Source organism: Entelurus aequoreus, linkage group LG07, assembly GCF_033978785.1.
Source record: "Entelurus aequoreus isolate RoL-2023_Sb linkage group LG07, RoL_Eaeq_v1.1, whole genome shotgun sequence".
In the NCBI taxonomy this organism is placed as follows: domain Eukaryota; kingdom Metazoa; phylum Chordata; class Actinopteri; order Syngnathiformes; family Syngnathidae; genus Entelurus; species Entelurus aequoreus.
This window is the reverse complement of record NC_084737.1, coordinates 54,120,561-54,141,236: the sequence shown is the minus strand read 5'-3', so window position 1 is coordinate 54,141,236 and position 20,676 is coordinate 54,120,561. Positions and strand designations below refer to the sequence as shown.

At 39.4% G+C, this 20,676-nt stretch overlaps 1 protein-coding gene across 1 annotated transcript in view; it reads left to right on the top strand.

Annotated features, from left to right (window-relative positions):
• The window catches only part of mlpha (melanophilin a), a 64,936-nt gene that overhangs the window by 37,761 nt on the left and 6,499 nt on the right, over positions 1–20,676 (top strand). Inside the window, exons 12-17 of the mRNA XM_062054705.1 lie at positions 1,583–1,753; positions 3,168–3,329; positions 3,438–3,494; positions 3,574–3,619; positions 7,482–7,669; positions 7,732–7,866. Of these exons, the coding sequence (XP_061910689.1) occupies positions 1,583–1,753; positions 3,168–3,329; positions 3,438–3,494; positions 3,574–3,619; positions 7,482–7,669; positions 7,732–7,866 (759 nt within the window). The remainder of the gene's footprint in view (positions 1–1,582; positions 1,754–3,167; positions 3,330–3,437; positions 3,495–3,573; positions 3,620–7,481; positions 7,670–7,731; positions 7,867–20,676) is intronic.

Below are 20,676 nucleotides of genomic sequence, written 5' to 3'. Positions count from 1 at the left end.
GTCGCTAAGACCACAGATCATGACCCCACTATTTTTTATTTTAGGCCGGTCTGAAGTGAGAATGAGATCTATGGTTGATTGGGTGGAATCACACACCCTTGTGGGTAGCGCTATTAGCTGGGAAAGACCGTGCAGATTACAAAACTTGCTGAAGGATCTGAAGACAGGCGCATCTTTGCGTTGAATATCTGTGTTCAGATCCCCAGTTATAATTTTCTCCATGTTGTCTGTCCCTGCCAAGCATTCTTCCAAAGCCCCATAGAAATCACTCTGATTAGGGGGTCTATAAACAGTCCCTATTAGTACCGGCTTTGCGTTTTTAAATTTGATTTCCGCCCACACAGATTCCAGGTCATTGTGGTTAAGATCAGTGCGAGTTATGTATTTAATAACCTGGTGAATATACATACAAACGCCCCCACCGTGTTTATTCCTATCCTTTCTGATAACCGAAAAGTTTTACATATTCCGTACAATTGACCACTAAATGGTAACACCCGAATACGTTTTTCAACTTGTTTAAGTCGGGGTCCACTTAAATTGATTCATGATACAGATATATACTATCATATATACTATCATCATAATACAGTCATCACACAAGATAATCACATTGAATTATTTACATTATTTACAATCAGGGGTGTGGAGGGGGTAGGATATGGACAGCAAGTAGTGGACATAGACAGAGAGAGAGAGAGAGAGAAAGAGAGAGAGAGAGAGAGAGAGAGAGAGAGAGAGAGAGAGAGAGAGAGAGAGAGAGAGAGAGAGAGAGAGAGAGAGAGAGATCAGAAGGCATAAGAAAAAGTATCTGCATTTGATTGTTTACATTTGATTACGGGACGGCGTGGCGAAGTTGGTAGAGTGGCCGTGCCAGCAATCGGAGGGTTGCTGGTTACTGGGGTTCAATCCCCACCTTCTACCATCCTAGTCACGTCCGTTGTGTCCTTGGGCAAGACACTTCACCCTTGCTCCTGATGGGTGCTGGTAGCGCCTTGCATGGCAGCTCCTTCCATCAGTGTGTGAGAATGGGTGAATGTGCTGCTGTTGAGATGGTCCACCCCTCCCCGCAGTGCATCAGCGCGCTACAAATAGTTTCTGTTTTCTTTAGATTGCGATTCTATATTGCAGAAAAGGTGTTACAAATTATAGATGCGTGCTGTTAGTTTAAGAACATTGCCTACAGGTTGGGGAGCATGTGAATGAGCAGGGCACATAAGGCTAGTGGTAATGCAAAAACCTCATCTAAATAGGGGGGCCTGCACCACTTTTCAACTGTACACGCAGTCTTAGTGGATCACATGCCACCCGCCCACTAATAGTACACACAATTTTATAGTTTGCACACACGGTTTAGCACGTTGTACTTGGATTGTAGTAGATCAGGCCATTTATGTGTCAAGTTGACCCAAGCAAGGTTCTAGTGGCTGAGTGTGATGACGCCCGTAGTTTGTTTTATTAGGATTGGTAGACCGAAAGCAGCAAACGTCTTGATTATTCGGGGTGTCAGTAGTTCGGTCAGCTAGCTGCTGTGCTGGTTTGACGTTGTCCGCTAATATCTGTCCCTCTACATGACTTTCAGAAATCCACCGCCTCCGCCCTTTGTGACCTCACCACTGAGGCCCTGAGAACCATTAATGCCACTGAAAACGCGATGATCGAGTTTGGCCTGTCAGAGCCGGCTGACAGAACCCACATGTTAGGGACTGATGCTAAGCAAGCCGATGATGCGTTCAGGGAACTTGAGGAAAATGTAAGCCTCTAGCAAATTGCTTCTTCTTCCCTCATCCCCTTCTTCTGAATTGATTTATGTCTTTTTAAAACTACATCGACAAGTCACCAACGCAAGGAACACAAACACAATATGACAACAGGATGGACGAATACAATATAAGCGAATTGAAATATAAACAACCCCTCGGTAGAGTGCACACCTCCAAGGCATCTGTGTCCAGAATGTGGCAATATCATATGTCTCTTCCCAGACCCCAGAATTGCCAGATATCGTTTCCTGATCTGCGCCATAACATTACTTAGACTTAGACTTAGACTTATTTTTATTGTCATTCAAATTTGAACTTTACAGTACAGATAAGAACGAAATGTTGTTGCATTAGCTCATTGTAGTGCAGGATAAAAGAGCAATAAGGTGCAGACATAAATAAACAGATTACTGTACAGATAAATATATTGCACTTTTGCATATGCATCCACGTTTATGGATGTATGTTATATTGTCTTTATATTCCAGCGAGTTAATCCGTTTTTGGGGGGAATTGAGGGGATTATTATAATGCGCTCAAGAGTCTTATGGCCTGAGGGAAGAAGCTGTTACAGAACCTGCAGGTTCTGCTACGGAGGCTGCGGAACCTCTTTCTAGAGTCCAGCAGTGAAAACAGTCCTCGGTGGGGGTGGGAGGTGTCTCTGCAGATTTTCTGAGCCCTGGTCAGGCAGCAGCTTTTTACGATTTCCTGGATAGGAGGAAGATGAGTCCTGATGATCTGATGACAGTCTGTTTGTAACGTCAGTTTGTATATGTAAGTGTCACTGAAAATACTTTTATGGTTACTGACTTGCTGACAAAATGTATCCCATCAGTTCTGGGTTTGACCCAGAAATAGGCAAGAAAGTCTTTAATGACCTTCTCACAAAACACAATAAACGCTGGAACAAGGCAACAGAGGCATAACAAAGAACACAGTAACATCACAAAAATGGGAACGGTAATACTAGACCATGAAAGTAGTTATTAGAGATGGACCAGACGTGCTCACAGTTCTTGGTGTGGTTATCCTGGCCAGCAGGAGGATCGGGAGTTTTTATTTCCTACTGTGCTTTGCTTTGGTAAGTAAAGTAAGTCTCTTTGGTCGGCATGGGGACATGCCGTTGTAGACAATACAACAGAGACAGTCGTAGGATGAAAGGTGGAGGAATATTACAGTGTCTTCCTGCTGCAGCCACTGGGCTTAAGAACATGATTCGTTGGAGAGTAACTGCAGGTGTGTCTGTTGCACTGAGAGTAAAATAATCCATGGAGGAAACACCAAATAAGGACCTAAATAAATATGTGTGGAAGAACGTAACTCGACAAAAATTGTGAAAAGTAAGCAGAGACGTTGGCAGTAGTGTGCTTTTTTCTGACAAGGTGTGCGTGCTTGTATGTGCAGGTGTACATGGCAGCCGGGCAGTCGTTCGAACTGGAAAGCAAGTTGATGCGACTGGAACAAAGTGCTACAAATTGTTTTGGAGGGGCGACGGACTCTGAGCTTTCAGAGCTTGAGGACGTGGTGGCACTAACTGCTGCCCGAGTGCAGAGTGCTGAAAGCGAGGTAGGCCACACCCCCTCCCCCAGCCAATCACGTCTGCTCTGGTGATGTAGTATGAAATTGATGATTCTCCTGATGCCTATTGAACTTCCTTCTTTGGTCTTTTTGTAGGTTTCTGATATCGAGAGTAAGATCGCAGCTTTGAATGCTGCAGGTTCCAAGAAAAAGGTGAGGTCATCAATTATTGACGATCAATGGTTGCATCAAATAAGCTACAATTTACAGTCAAATATTTACTTTGTTGTAGGTTTCTTCATCTCAAAGAAAGAAGTATACTCTCGAGCATACTACCAGTAAGACATGTTTATTTCTGCTAAGTCATCAGTTCACCTTTGTTGCATTTCTTTGGTAAAATGACATGTTCTGTCCACAGAATCTGCAAATGGAGCTGCATGGAAATCCAACATTTCTTGAAGTTTCTGCCAGTCACTTTGGTTTGAAAGGGTTTTAAAAAGGGGTGTACAAAAGTTAGCTTTTTTTTGGTCCACTGCTCATTCTAGAAATAAAATGTGAAACATAAGAACAAAAATCAAGAAACAATAGTAATTTTAAAAGGAGGATTGGGACCTCACTGAAAACAAAAGTAAAAGATTTAAATGTTACAGTAAAAAGTAAAGACACTAAAACAATTGTCAGTGAAAACACAAAGCTGAAATGTTTTTTTCTTGACCCACATTACAGTTTTGATAACAAGACATTTTTCCTTGGTATAAAAAGTTAAGACACTCCTGTTTGAAACCTTTTCTTTTTCTTTCTCTTAAAGGCTTCAGAATGAAAAACAATGATGGCCATTAACTTCAGTAGAAGTTTATTGTTGCCTATATAGTGTCTGACATTGAATAGATAAAATAAAATCATTGTTAATAACAAGAAGGACTCTACGGTATACCAAACAATAATAAGTTTACATGCAGTGTGTAAAAAACACATACAACTTTATTTTGTTTACTGTCTGAAATTGAACCGGAATAAACTTCTCTTTTAGGTCAGCTAGGATTACCACAATTATTTTTCCTTTGCCAAAAACTGCAATTAATAGAGATACAATATCAAAAGTATTTTTGTAAGTCAGACATGTACGAACATAGCTTTAGTATTTTATAGCATGAACTTTAAACTGTATGACTTGGGGTAAGGGTTAAAAAGTATTTCCCCAATTTTCTCACAGTATAAATTCTGCAACATTCCTCTTGACAGATGTGGTGTAGCTGTGTTAGCTTTTTAGGCCCACAAATATATGGTAAATAAGATCAGAGCTCTGTGATGGTTACTCTAATAGACTTGGACAAACTTTAATGATCCACAAGGGAAATTGTTCAACACAGTAGCTCAGTTACAATGATGGAAAGGACAATGCAGGTATAAATAGACTAATATAGCTATAAAAAAATCAAACATATATACAAATATATACATAATATGTGTACAGAGTAATTTATATACAGATATATTATATTATGTATATAACATATATACAATATAAACCAATGACCATGTACAATATTACAGTATATACAGTCTATATGACAGCAGCAGCATAAAATGGAGAGTAGGTCCAGCAGGAAATAGAAAATAGACATTATAAACAAAGAGAAGTAGCTAACATGTCAGGTGTCAGGTAATAGGCAGATGTCATCTATTGCTGTATGGCGAGTGATTATACAGCTGGATGGAGTGTGGAATGAAGGAGTTCTTGAATCGCACAGTGCGGGAAGGAAGTTGAAGGAGCCTGTTGGAGTATGAACTCCGCTGTCCCTTAATTGTCAGGTGGAGTGGGTGGGCAGGATTGTCCATGATGGCCAGCAGTTTGTCCAGTGACCTCCTGTCCCTCACTGACACAAACGCCTCCAATTGCGTGCCAATAGTTTGGCCGGCTTTCCGGATCAGATTATCAATCCGGTTTGAGTCCCTTTTGCTAGTGCTGCTCCCCCAACAAACCACTGCAAAGTACAATGCACTGGCCACAACAGACTGATAAAATATCTCCAACAGCTTGCTGCACACATTGAATGACCTAAGCTTCCTCAGAAAAAAGAGTCTGCTCATGCCCTTCTTGTAAACAGCTTTGCAGTTGTCCTTCCAGTCCAGTCTGCTGTTCAAGTGGACTCCCAGGTACTTGTACTGCTCCACTAAGGTTGACATAGTTGTCTTTTAGATATCATGGGCCTCATCTGCTGAAGATTTGCGTGTATTAGAACCATGCAAACTTGATAGCACACGCAAAGCCGGTATACTCGGCTTGTGTACAGTGGATTGGGTCTGCTAAATGAGCAAAATAACTTACACAGTCTATTGTTTGCTTTCATGCATAAGCAGAATGTATGCAGTTTATCAGAACATGCAAAATACTGCGAGGAGAAGATACAAATGGAATTATTTAGCAGCCGAATGTGATTTTAACAAACTTGAAATTGTTTGCGGCTGCTGTTTTTGTGTCTATATTTAGTACTTTTGAAAGATACCTGCAAACTGGCACAGTTACGCACAAATGGACACAGTCATTGTGGCCAGAAAGAGGCTATGACAGATGACATAGAGAGAATCCTCCGTGTGCATGTCAACATATTTAGAATGTAAAAAATAAAAATATTAGACATATCTTCTATGTGTAATCATTGTCTGGGCTTTCCCTAATCCTAACCTACTGTATGATGATTCTAATACATTTAACAAACTTGTTTGTGGTCTAAATAGTATTTATTTGATATGCTTTGGTATACATTTTGTGAAAATTTTGCTCCAAAGTCACATTTCATACTCGTCTGCGTCGGTTGGTGTGTGGAGGCGTTCTCTTTAGATTGCAAATGAACAACTTCACGACTCACCCTTTTCAAAAGTATCAGTAACTTTTTGAACATGCACACTGTTGAAATATATATCTTCAAGATGATCATCATCATAATTTTTTTTTTCAGACACGGTTGAAAACAAACTTAATTCAAACTATAGATTCACCGGTCACAACATTAGGTACACCTTCTGTGGCTCACAAAGCTGCAATAAAAAAGCAGCATTTACCAGCATGTCGCACATTGGAGATATTGTGCATATGCCACAATATATTAAAATAATACGTTATCCTACCTTTTCTCTTGTGTTTCCTCAAACCAAGTAGTAAAGCCGCAATAAACGAATGTATTTAGCAGGCCGGACGGCATTAGACAAGAAGGAGTATCACAGGAGGCAGTTGGCAGAAAGTCTCAGCATAGCAAAGGGGGAGGAGGCTGGTAAAGAGCAGATACTCGGGTGCCCACATAAGTATGTCCGTCAATCAGTGACAAAATGGCCCACTGTTAACCTAACCCTCCCCTGCAAAACACAGCTTTCAGAGGCATCCAAATCTGCATGCAAGCTTATACACCCAAATGCATGAATCTTATGATTTGACGCTTTGGCATTGTTTTTTAAGCATGCATGGACCAAATGTCTAAAAAAGGGTTGATGTGCCTTTAAAGCATATTCAAAAATATAATAAAGGTTTAAAAAATCATAAATTGTGTTTTTATTTGTTTTTTTTTCCACCTTTATTTGACCAGGAAAGATCAATTGAGGACATCTTCTCATAGTGACGCATGACGGCGATTGTTGGCGTGTTCCCAGAAATGCAGAAAGCCGAGGGGGCAGCGTGCAGATAAAAGTATTTATTGTAGTGATACAAAACTAAACAAAAGGCGAGAGCACCTGGGAAGTGCTCTGAAGCTTAAACAGGCTATACAAATAACAAACAGAATGCTGGAACACAGCAAAAACTTACACGCAAGACATGCGGCAGGAGAAGTGTCCACAATAGAATACTCATACATAACAAAATTCCGACAAGGATTGGTGGCCAAGACTCAATTTAAATAATCCTAATTGATGACACAAAACAGGTGCGGGAACAGCGCAGGGAAACACAAAAACGGAAGTGCCAACAAAATAAAAGCACAGGACAGGAACCAAAGCACTAAACACAGGAAAACACTAACAAACACAAAATGAGGCAAGGCCTGTTGCACCCCCGACAAAACGGATACCAGACATTTCTAGAAAAAAATCCGGCAGGGCAAAGGGAGGACTAGGCGGTAGATTCAATCAATCAATCAAAGTTTATTTATATAGCCCTAAATCACGAGTGTCTCAAAGGACTGATTGCCTGGCCACGTGTCCTCGCAGCCAGCAGGGAAGAGTCACATGGCAGCGGCAAGCAGATCGCTGCTGCAGCTGGTAAAACAGGCGTCCATGGAACGGCCACACTCGTGGCCGACGAGGAGGCGATCGTGAGCGCCGCTCCAGCAGCCGTGAAGGTCCACGCCCAGGTCCTGACCTTTTCTGCTTATGGCGCGGAGGATGTCCATGGAACGGTCACATTCTTGGTCGTTGAGGAGGAGGCGTGTCGACACCAGACAGGTACCTCATGGCGCAGGAGGTTGCGGAGGCTTCAGGACTGGAGGGCGCAAAGTTAGAGCTGACAGCAGAGCTGGAGATGAGGCTGGCGTCAGCAGTGGAGCCACTGGATACGAGGCTTGCGTCTGCATCGGAGCAGCCAGAGTATTCCTGGGTAGGAACTGCGGAAACATTTGCATATCTGGGTCAGGACTTTCTGTGACGCATGGATCGCATGACGGCAATTGTTAGTGTGTTCCCAAAATTGCAGAAAGCAGAAGAAGCAGCGTGCAGGTAAAAGTATTTAATGTAGTGATACAGTGATACAGTGATAAAGACAAAGTTATTTGGTTTCTTGTGAGTATATACACTCCACTGCTGATGTGGGGGGGCGCCACCTAAAATCTTGCCTAGGGCGCCAGATTGGTTAGGGCCAGGCCTGCCTGAAACTGTTATGATCCGTTGCCCGGATCATGTTTTGGGTAAAGTATCTTGATCAAGGACACAACGTGACTTGGATGGCGGAAGCGGGGATCGGACCTGGAACCCTGAAGTTTGTGGCACAGCCACTCTAAAAACTGAGCCACGCCGCCCGTTAAGTTACAAAGTTACTGTGCTTTAACTGTCGGACCAACCTATCCATAGTAGGGCGAACCTATCCATGAGAAAGGTGCACGAAGAACAGGAAGCCATAGTGACGATGTCTCTTTTACTGAGTCGAGTTCTTGCTCTCTTTGGATGTAGTTTACTTTTAGACCCGGCCAACGCTAAAGCGCCTTGAAAAAAACTAAACACCATGCTTTTGTTTGATATTGTCAGGCGTCAAGGTATTATTGTGAAGACTTTGAAGCCAAAATACAGCTGTATCTACAATACCGTTACACCCCTAATAGTTACTTTACTAACAGTCAGCTTTCGGCCCCCGGCCAATTTTTTTTAGCCCAATGCCACCCCCAATTTAATATGTAGTAGAATTTCTGACCTTTGACCTATATTGCATGTCTAATAAGAATGTACGCTCATTTAATTTCTCTTCTATTCTGTGCCAGTGGGACAAAAGTGAATATTAAGTCGTGCCAACCTGTCTACAGAATGTGTTGACTGTCTAAAGGATTCGAGTTGTTATGGAACAGATAGGGAAAACAAAAAGACATTGATGCACTAGATAAAAAACAATGACGCACAAGAGACATATAAAAAATGGCAGAAGACCGGAACTCGACAGTGATTTTGGCTTGTGTGTGTCTTGTTTACTCCGGAGTAACATGTGGTCTGTCTGCACGGCCAACTTAATTCAACCTGCACTTCTGATAATGGGTAAATAAATTTGTTGTACTAAACTACTTTTGTTGCCTGTTCAAGCTTCGGACAATCCACTACACAAATTGGCGTCACGAACAGGATGGTTTAGAAGCTACAGGTCGACAGCCGCTCCCGCTCTCTCTGTCAGGCAGACAGTGTGTTGCACGCGCGCATCACAAGGTAAGCAGTTTGCTTTAAAGTGTAAACATTTGCTGCCTGGAGAGAGCCGGATCGATAAGACTAATTGCTGAATCTATTTTTGATAAAAGATAGGTTTAGTCAGGTTCTCCAAAAACAACCTGGAATGGGGTAAATTATGGTTGGATTGAGTTGTTTTATATGTGATCATTTGTCTCTGTGTTTGTTGAAAACTTGTGATTTCTTGTTTTTAACATAAGGGGATTGTTATTAGAATTTTGGTGGTTTGGAGTGTAGAAGCACAGACGATGTGAGACGAAAAATTTCTTTTAACCTCTTCATCTTCTGTCGTTGCTGGCAGAGGATGCTTCTTGCTGCAAGTGCATCAGATTAGTCAGAGTTGGATACAGCTAAATTATAGGCAATATTTGCTAACTGGTGTGACATTTGGCCCATATAAATTGATGACGTCTATGAAGGTGCGACATATATGTTTATGTGGAAACTGCAGCGGTGGGAAAAGCCTCTTATAGGTGACCGCTCATTGACTCCGGTAAAGGAGATCAACTGAGCGGATAGCTGTCACGACGAATTTGGAAATTTGCTGCAAATAGACAGGTATTGATCGGGCTGCATATGGTAGAGCTTTGGTGAAACTTGGTGAAACTGTATGGACTGACCAGACACGAGTCTGTAGGATTGCGGGGTGATTCCCAGTGGTCCTACTGGGTGTTAGGCCAGGTTTTTTCCGTGATGGTCAGGGATAACGCAGGTGCTGCTCCAATGAAACGGGTTAATCGCCGTTTTATGAGCAATGATGGAACCTGGTTTTTGTGATATGAGACGGCCGATTCCACAAAAGCACGCGTGCATTAGTTGTTTATATTTGTCCGGACAATGGGGTGGTATGGTGATTTAACAATGTGTGTGTATAATGATGAATGCTGAAATGTGTGTGTATTGAGTGAGTCACTTTATGTTGGTACATTTAGATATATGCGTAATTTAATAACTTTTGTGTAGCACCTGGTTTCTTATCTGGTTTAATTCCCACCCACCCCCCCCCCCCCCCTTCCTTTTCCTCACCTCCCAACCTCCCTTCACGCTTTTTCTCACAGCCCCGCTATCTGTAAAAGTTGGGAAATTGTCCAAAATGTGTGTGCGTGTGAGAAAATAGACAAAGTTATGTACAGAAAACACATGAGTGAATGATCCATCCATATAATTATTTTCTTCCGCTTATCAAGAGGTTGGATCGCGGAGGCAGCAGCCTAAGCAGGGAAGCTCCCCCTCCTTGGCGTTGCGAGCGAATTCCAGTCATTTGAATTTGTTTTTAACTATACTGGTGATTGTGACTGTGCGATATTACAGTTGTTTTACACACTGAGATTCTGAGTACGGGAAAAAAGGCTCTTGCTCGCTGGTAAATTCTCTGTGTGCGAGTGACTGTGTGACGCATATAAAAAAAAAGTAATAAAATAAAGGAGTCTCAGCTGGGAGACATTTTGAGATAAGAGTGTGTCAGAAGTGGCGAGGCTGTGTGAGTGACAGCTGCGTGAGGCGTGGGCCGAAGAGGTGTGATACTGTTAGCATAGCATTGAGCTAGGTTAGCATTGAGTTAGCATAGCATTGGATTAGATTAGCATTGAGCTAGTTTAAAAAAAAAAAAAAAATATATATATATATATATATATATATATATATATATATATATAGTGGACAGCTGTACTCAAATCTGAAGAGAAGGCTGACAGGTTGGTTTTGATAATAGGAAAAATGAAATATACTGTATATGAATAAATAAACATTTAAATATCAACACATACATTTGGACTGGGACATTGAAGCATTGTTAAATTCATTAGTCATTAATTATGTGTGTAATATACTGTATTGAACAGCCTTGTTGCTTACCTGATCCATCCAGTTCCTGTGTGGAAGTTGAGACAAACACACACACACACACACACGCACATCATAGAGTAGGACACATTGTAACTTTGAATTAATAGTTATACAACAAATAAATTAATAATATTGAATTTAAATTTGATAAAGATAAATTGATTATACACTGACATTTTAATTTTTTTTAGGAATAAACACACAATAAAATAAAAGTTAAATTTATATTCTAAAAACATCCAAGGGCATCTGTGCAAACTGTGAAACATAGAGTCTGAAGAAGTACAGAAAAGAGGCGCCAACACTCAGCGCCATAGTCAAAACAAAACGTAGAGAAGCGTTAAACAAATTCTAATCAGAAGGAAGACAGACCAAAAAATGAGAACTTAAGTAAACAGACAGCAAGTAAACCAGAAATAATAATGTAAATAAATAACAAAGAAAGCAAAGTTCTATGTGACATTGGTGCATGTAGAATTACAAATAGAGAATAAAACTAAATGGAAATAACTGTCTGCAAGATGAGCATGACGTCATGAATTGTGCTCGGGTTAGTAATAAATAGATAGATAGACAGATAACACGTTATTGATTCCTTCAGGAGAGTTCCCTCAGGAAGAAGAAGTAAAAAGTAAACAGTAACTAATAAGGGTATAAATGGAAACAAAATAGAAAAATATTACAAGGAGAATAAAAATAGAACAGTAAAATAAGAGAAACTAGGCATTAACGACCATGATATAAAAAAGTATTGCACTGTTATTGTTTTGCATTCCCTGTCATCCTACCCACGTTTTAGTTATTCTTATATTTTTTTTGTCCAAATAAGTCAATTAAGACCACAACAAATGAGCAATATGGTGCACTGTTATACAATTTAATAAATCAGAAAATGATGACATTATGCTGTATTTTATTTTTTTATTTTACTGGGAAAAAAGGTTGAAAACCACTGCCCTAAATCATATCTAAAGCTAAAATTATTTTATAAGACTGATTATTTTGGATTATTGTGTTTGTATTGTGAGAGAAGGAGAGAAAGTGAGAGAGAGAGGAAGAGAGAGCAGGTGAAAAAACAGATTGAGGGTGAAGAGGATGGTTTGAGAAAATATGGGAAAAGGATGTTTATAACCTTATGTTATGTGAATGGTTTCTAGGAGAACAGAAAATAGAAACAGTGTGTGAAGTGTAAGGAAGAGATGGATACAGGATGTTGTTTGTAAAGGAAAACGAAAGTGAAGAAAAGATGAGAAAGTGACAAATGAAGGTATTCGTAAATGGTATGCTGTTGATTGTGGTTAGCTGCAAGTTTGTTTAATTGTTTGTTTGTTTAGTTGTTTGAGTGAAAGGGGAAGAAATCAATAGGAATAATTACATGCAAAATGGAATAAAACTATGAGTGCGATAGATAATGAATGAATAAATGAAATAAGTTTATTTTGGTCATATAATCAACCATCAACCAATTTGTGTGAGCAGTTTAACAGTAAATTAGACATATTAACAATCATACACATTTACACACAGAAAAGAAAATAAAAAAGCCAAAGCTTATATTGGCCTATGATATACAATTACTGAACATTAAATTACCTGGAAAATCAACGTTAAAAGATGAAAGTAATTGTTACTATATTTTGTAATGTTCAAAAAACTTTACTTTTCAAGGGTCTCCAAAACCATAACAAAAAACTACATGTGTTCAGCTCATCACTGAGGATGGTACATCATTTAACTCCTAAAACTGAAATACATTTGTGTTTTTATTTTATTTTACTTGACCTATTTCAAAAATCAATATCCCCCGTAAATGATAGTTTTCTCCTCATAATGTAAACAAGCTAAGAATACAAACTGGAAGGCTGTTGTTCTTTACTTGGAAACATAATTGCCATTGTTTTAAAATTAAATTATCTGAACATTTAACACATTATGACTTATAAAAAATGGATTGATATGATCATAATAATAATGCTTTGTGTATTATTGAAATGAGCCTTTTAATTTTAAGTATTGGGTCTATATTTCTTCTATAAACATTTCCCCAAACTTCAAAACAATATTACATATGGAAAAATAAATGAATAATATAACATGTGCAGACATTTCTTATTCAGCATGTGTTTTACTTTATACCGAATAGCAATGGATTTGGATATTTTTCTTTAATATGTTCAATATGTGGCTTCCAACATATTTATGATCAATTATTATTCTTAAGAAGTTAGTTCATATACTCTGTCAAGTTACTCTTTCTGGTAAAGATTTAGTCTTATTAATTTCTACATATTGAGATCTATTACTTAAAATAACTACTTAACCACTGTTGTGAAACACTTTTAATTTATGGGAGTATTGGGACAGGATTGAGGAAGATGTCTGCTGTGGTGGTGGTTAGTTTGGAAATTCATTTAATAAAAGTAACTTTAAAGTGCAGTCTGACATTTTTAGTTTGGAGTAATTTATATTTTTATTTAGACATTGCAGTACACCATACTTCTGGATGTTGAGCTAGAAGAGGATAATGGCATGACAGAATAAAGTTAGAGTTAAAGTTGGGGTGCCGGTGATTGTCACACACACACTGGGTGTGGTGGAATTTGTCCTCTGCATTTGGCCCATCCCCGTGATCGCCCCTGGGAGGTGGGGGGAGCGGTGGGCAGCAGCGGTGCCGCGCCCGGGAATCATTTTTTGGTGATTTGGCTCCCAAATTTTTTATAGTCTTTGGTATGACTTGACCAGGGTTTTGAACTTGCGACCTGCCGATCTCAGGGCGGACAGTCTAACCACTAGGCCACTGAGATGAAGGAGGCAAACCAAATCTCAACAGCTTTCAGTTAGCTATAGATTTTGAGAGTATAATGCGAATAACTATAACTTTACAACTGTTTGCTGTGAATAGTGTTGAATAATAATTACAAATAACAGCCTACATTAATAATTAGAATAAGAGCCGATATGTAAAGTGTTAAAAAGAGGAGAAGTGTGATTAGGCCTGGCGCTTAGAGCATGGCCTTGTGTGTTTGTTGTGACTAAGTTGGATAACCAGTCGGAGACAGGCAAGGCAAGGCGGGGCAGCTTTGTTTGTGTGGCGTTTTTCCAGGAAAGGGCAGACTCAAAGTGCTTCACAGACAACAAAGAGAAATGAAAGAAAATAAAAGCAGAATTAAAATGCAGACAATAAAAATAAAAACAGTGCGGACGTTAAAAGTTAAAAGATTAAAAGATTTAGCTGAAAGATAAGGAGAAACGTGAATAAATACATTATTTTGTTTTGGAGAGTATCACGCACAGCGGGAGGTCAGAGTGCAAGCATGACAGCTTGCTCGCGCCTACTGATAGACAACTGATAGTTTATATTAACTTATAGATAATCTTTAAGTGAATTAAAAGGGTACTTAAATACACATGAAGTAGTACGTATAATCTTTGAATTAAGGTTATTGATTACCATTTAATGGGATAGTTAAGACTGTAATTTTAAAAACGTGATATGCAAAATTGAACTAACCGAAAGGATATGAAAACGATGGGTGTACATGTTTTGAGTTCCAAATTCTGGAGGAAAAAACCTCAACAAAACGTAAAACCATACAGACGGACTTGGGTGGTAGCCACGGTTGTGCTAGGTCAAGCGAGGGTGGAAAGGATGTGCAGCCGGGGGACTGCCAGCTTCTTTGAACAAGACAAGCTCCAAAGTTGTAGCCAGAACATGCTCACAAAAAATACAGGTGTGACAGCAGGACGAACAGCAGGATACAAACAGACCCCTGCTGGACATAAGTGTCAACGGACAATGTTCAACACAATCTTTGAAGCATTCCTTTGTGGTCAACCTGCACACACCTTGTAATGACCTGCTTACGAACTGTGCCCTGACATTCAATACTGCACAGAAGGAACTTCCTGATGTTGCCTGACAGCACGACATCAGCTGACAACTACTGGGACGCCTCCCAGGAACGAATGGAGGACGGGGACTGCTCCAACTGTCCTAGCACTGGCTGACTGAGGTGCGTCCGTGTGCCCTGCCACCCAAACCGCCTAAAGTGTATGATCACCAATTAGACGACTCATAATAGGAGCCTTTTGACTCTTATATATGGTGGGACTCAAGGTATGGCCGCTCATGTGAACTATCCTTACAACAATTAGAATGGTGTAAGATGGACAACTAATGACCCACATTGTTCCCTCTGTCCTGCCTACGAAACCAACAATTTAGGTCAAATGATAAAACAGGGCGTAGCTGCCGCTGATTGAACCGATACGCTAATACCACATTTTCAATTATTTCGGTTGTCTGTTAAAAACATAGCTATTGGTTGCAATTTGGACATTCCTGCTGTAGGCTACAAAGAGCTAGCAGCTACACAACAGCTGAGCTAAAACAAAATTTAAGCATACCAAATAATTGTAGTTGCTTATTACATACACAAAGTCGCAGAGAGACAGAAGTCTGTAGAAAGTATTCAGTAACAAACGTGTCCGCATTATTAAACTTTCTACCACAGGAAACATACTGAACAAATACAGCAGTTACTGTCAGACTCTAATCCGGATTACCTTGTCTATCAGACACATGGTTAAAACCCACAACACCTTTCGTTCTAATTAATGTCCCGGGGGACAAGATTACAGAAAAGACAGATCGAGTGACAAAGGGGGGAGGAATTATGATTTATGAAAGGGAAAACATTAAAAGTAGATCAATTTGAGTATGTTAAAATTAAAATCACATTTTCCTCAGAAATGTATTTCAAGGTAATTGTAGTATACCGACCGACCACAGATAAAGACATTTTTCTTGATTCATTTTCAGACATCCTCAAACAGCATAGGATGAAAGAAGTAACGTCATGGGGGACGTTAATCTTGACTGGTTAAATAAAACACGTAGAAAGAAACTTAAGGATATTATAAACGGCTTCTACATGATACAAATGATAAGCAGCCCTACTAGAATTACAATTGGATGACAAAAATCAAAGAGAACATCTGTAAATACACGAATACAAAACCAGAAAGAAGAGTGTAAAATAAAAAATACCATTGGATTAATAAAACAATTTGGATTCTAATAAAGACATCGGGACTCAGCTCTCATAAGAGCAATTAAAACAGGTCTAAATACAGATCGTATGATTTTAAAAGTTTGGAGGAACAAAGTTACAATGTTTATGCGGAAGTCTAAGGCTGACTTTCATTTAGAATTAATCAAAGCTGCAAAAGGGAACAATAGAGAGTTATGGAAAACCAGATACAAACTTACGGAAAGAGAGCAAACAAGAAACAACACTATAACATTAAATATCAATGGCGCTACTATCGCAGACAGTCTGGACATAAGTAATAATTTTAATGAACATTTCATCCAGTCTGTACAAACCCTGAATAAAAAGTCCCTTAAAATCAGTGCAAATAATTGTCATTTATTCAGGATGGACTAATTTTAGAATTAACAAATGAAACAAAGTTAAACAAAATCTTTACTGCATTATCAGACTCACGATCTAGAGATATATATATGGGTTGGACACTATCTTCCTAAAAACATATAAGGATTGTATTATTGGTCGTATAACAACGATTGATAAATAAATCAATAACGGAAAACACTTTCCCTACCACGTGGAGAAACTGCTACTATGATTAAATCCATAAAGCAGGAAATAAAGAAGACCAGAACATGTACAGACCAATTAGCCTTCTCCACGTTATAACAAAAGGAATAGAACATTTGAAGTTAAAAGGTGGCTTTGGAGCAATCAAGGCTGCTCACGCGGTCACTAAGAGGGGCATTATGTTGACACATCAATTTAATGAGTATTATATTTATCCATGAGAGCATTTTTGTTGTAAATTTTGAGGTATGGCTGTTAAAATCTTGGTTGTTGTTACGAATGATGACAGATGTGAACAAGAGCAGGTATTGTCTTTGTGTGATGATGTAAATAAGGTGTGGTTGTATTGTATATTAAGAATGTGTCCATGAAGGGGCATTTGGTGACTTTTCTTAAAATTGATTACATGCTACAGTATGATTATTTTTGATTAATTATTGATTATTATGAATGTATATAAATTATGATTAATTAGTGTCATAATTTTATTGCTTGATTTTTGGATCCCTTTAATTTAGGTAGCCAGGGACTACAGATGGAAAGTAGCTATTTAGATATAATCTGGTACAGAACATATCTGTTTCTGAACTTAATGTTTCTGTGCATTGTCCCATCATAGATAGACTAAACTAAATACAACTATTTAGTGAATTATTGAGGCCACAATAGTTCACTAGGTGTTGTAAAATATCAAAGTACTATTGCAAAAGCGAACAGTGACCTCAAACATGACCTGTCCTCCGCCTCTGTTCTTGCTGCACTTGACTATCAGCTGCCTTTTCTTTTTCTTGGATGTTTCTGAAACTACTAATACTACTACTACTATTACTATTACTATTACTACGACTAACACTGTCCCTGTGAGAGGGACAGAGGGGGGAGGTGAGTTTGGATTGGGTCAAGTTTGAGCGTGTTGAGGTTTTATTTAATCGATATGATCAATCCGGTACAAGGATAAAGGAACGTAATGATTTAGATTGACAATTGCAGTGGTTGGCGAAAGCAACCCCAACCTCAAAGGAGGGTGCCAATTCAGTAATTAAATGTTTTGTGAATGATCTAATATCCCGACATGGTTTCCCCAAAAAGATTAGGTCAAACAACGGCACCTATTTTAAGAAAACAGGTTAATCTTCTTCAGTCACAAGATCAGCACTTCTCAGGACCAGCAGCTTCCTAGGAAGGTGGAAAGACCATGAGACCAAAATGGTAAGTTTGCAAAATGTAGAATTTGTGTGCCAGTTCCTCTGTGCAGATTTGAGGATGAAAGCAACCACTCCAGATTCCCTTGCACTCGCTAAGAGGGGCACGGTCAAAGCCAATCCAGGACCAACACCCGATACCTGACTGGAAGGAACCGAGAGGAGAGACAGCACCTTGCCAGCGATGGCGAGAACAACTAAGGTTGCCAGCCAATGTGTCCACCGGGACTCCAGCAGCTGTGGAAAGAAGCGAGGAGGCCTGAAGCAAGCCGAGGGCCTGGACCAAAGCCCCCACAGCTCCAACTCTACCTGAGTTTTCCCCAATTTCGGCCAGCACGCACCGGCCATTGCACAGTCTGCCCAATGGACTGAACCACACCCAAGAGACAGAGACAGACTGTTTGAGTGGATCTCTTTTTTTCACCAAGGCAGCCAAAAGCCCAACGAGGTGTCGGCAGGCCACCAGCCTGAGGCACCACCGAGCCATCTATACGAGCACTAATCGAACATGGACTCATACGAAATTCAGTTGTGTGTTCAAAATCAATTGATAATTAACAATATTGGTAACTACATTCATTGCAAATGCCGGGAAAAATATTTTTGCAAATGTCTTACAGTCATAAGTCTATATACATTCATCTATTTATGTTCAATGATGTTCATGATCAAAGTATTTGTTATTCCTTTACTAAATCAAAGGGTAGGCCACTAATTGTGTTCTGTGAGATGGGTTTACTGCAGGCTGGTAACAGCGATCGCTCTGAAGGAGGGTCATAGACGGAATTTTTGCCTCGTATAAAAACATTGAGGTTTTTGCCTCTATCTGTGGTAGAGATTTAACTTAGTGGTCTACATCAGGAATTGTTTTGGTCCAGGGTCTTAAGACCCTGGAAGGCGGGTATGTAGTAGAATTTCTGACCTTTGACCTATATTGCATGTCTAATAAGAATGTACGCTCATTTAATTTCTCTTCTATTCTGTGCCAGTGGGACAAAAGTGAATATTAAGTCGTGCCAACCTGTCTACAGAATGTGTTGACTGTCTAAAGGATTCGAGTTGTTATGGAACAGATAGGGAAAACAAAAAGACATTGACGCACTAGATAAAAAACAATGACGCACAAGAGACATATAAAAAATGGCAGAAGACCGGAACTCGACAGTGATTTTGGCTTGTGTGTGTCTTGTTTACTCCGGAGTAACATGTGGTCTGTCTGCACGGCCAACTTAATTCAACCTGCACTTCTGATAATGGGTAAATACATTTGTTGTACTAAACTACTTTTGTTGCCTGTTTAAGCTTCGGACAATCCACTACAAAAACAAGTTTGAACACCCTTCGCTAAATAGTGCTGACGAAACGGTGATGAGTGTGCGCGTGCTGTATAATATATTTGCATCTTCTCCTCCCAGTATTGCGGGTGTTTTGATAATCAGCATATATGCTATATATTAATGAAGACAGGTACGCAAAATGGATTGCACTCCTTATTTTGATCACTTAACAGATGCAATCCACTTAGCATATGTTTAGCAGATCAGCTTTGCATGTCCTATCAAGTTTGCACATGTTTTAGTACATGCAAACCTTTAGTAAATCAGGCCTGAAGTCTTTCGTATCCTTTTTGATAGCGCTGGCATGTTAACACTTAAAAGATTGCAAACCAAATATTACATAGTTTTCACATTAAACTCTGATTTGGCTGTGAGGAGACTACTCTGTAAACAGAATGTGTTGTGAGTTGCACAAATTATATATATTTTTGGGGTATCCAGAGTAACCCACCTCTTCTAAAGTTTTACATATCATTGCAGCCACTATCTTTTCAAACAGGATGCAACACTACAGTCCACTTTTTTATTAATATCCTGAAGTTTAGCAAATTAAACAATTTTAACATCATTAAAACCTAAATTTAAAAAACATAACACATTTTCAACGACGACCAGGATTCTGCTTTGCACAGTGACCCGGCACGCAGCCACCGGAAGTAAATGAGTACATTGTTGTCTCTATTCTAATCAGTGACAGAGCATGATGTGGCCAGGATACGTTTGGGGTAAAATATTATATGAAGTGCCTTGTCATACAATAATTGACTGATCGTGATACTAAACATTTCTGTGCAGTACCACCACAAAATTGTTTTCATAATTAAACTTTATAAACAATTTAAAAAATGACAAAAGATTTTGTGATAGTAAAAGTTATGATACTCCCGTACACTGAAGTAATGTCCAATCACTACCTTATAAAATTCCAAGTTCTGACTCATTGTCAACAAGCTACTAATAACCAATGCTTTAGCAGTCGTAACAATAATGCTGCCACAACTGTGACTCTTGCTGGCCTACTGCTGGCACCATTCCCAAATGATGTTGGCTCTATCGATAACCTCACTAACAACTTTTATGAAGACCTGCGCAACGCCATTGATAGTATAGCACAGCTAAAGCTAAAAAAAGTCCCCTAAAAGGCGTACCCCCTTGTTCACAGAAAAAAACAGAGCTCTTAAACTATCATGTAGAAAGTTGTAACGCAAATGGCGTGCGACTAAAGTTGAGGTTTTCCATTAAGCATGGAGTGATAGTTGAATAACTTATAAACATGCTCTTACCTTAGCTATAACAAATTACTACTCTAATCTCGTCCGCCTCAATAAAAACGATCCTAAATTAATTCAATTATGGTAGGTGTTTTCATCCCAACAGTAAAAATGGTAAAAAAAAAAATCAATAATCAACTAACTTCCATTGACTGACAGTCAGCAAACATGTGACACCCCCTGTGGTCATAGGTCAGAAAGTAGGG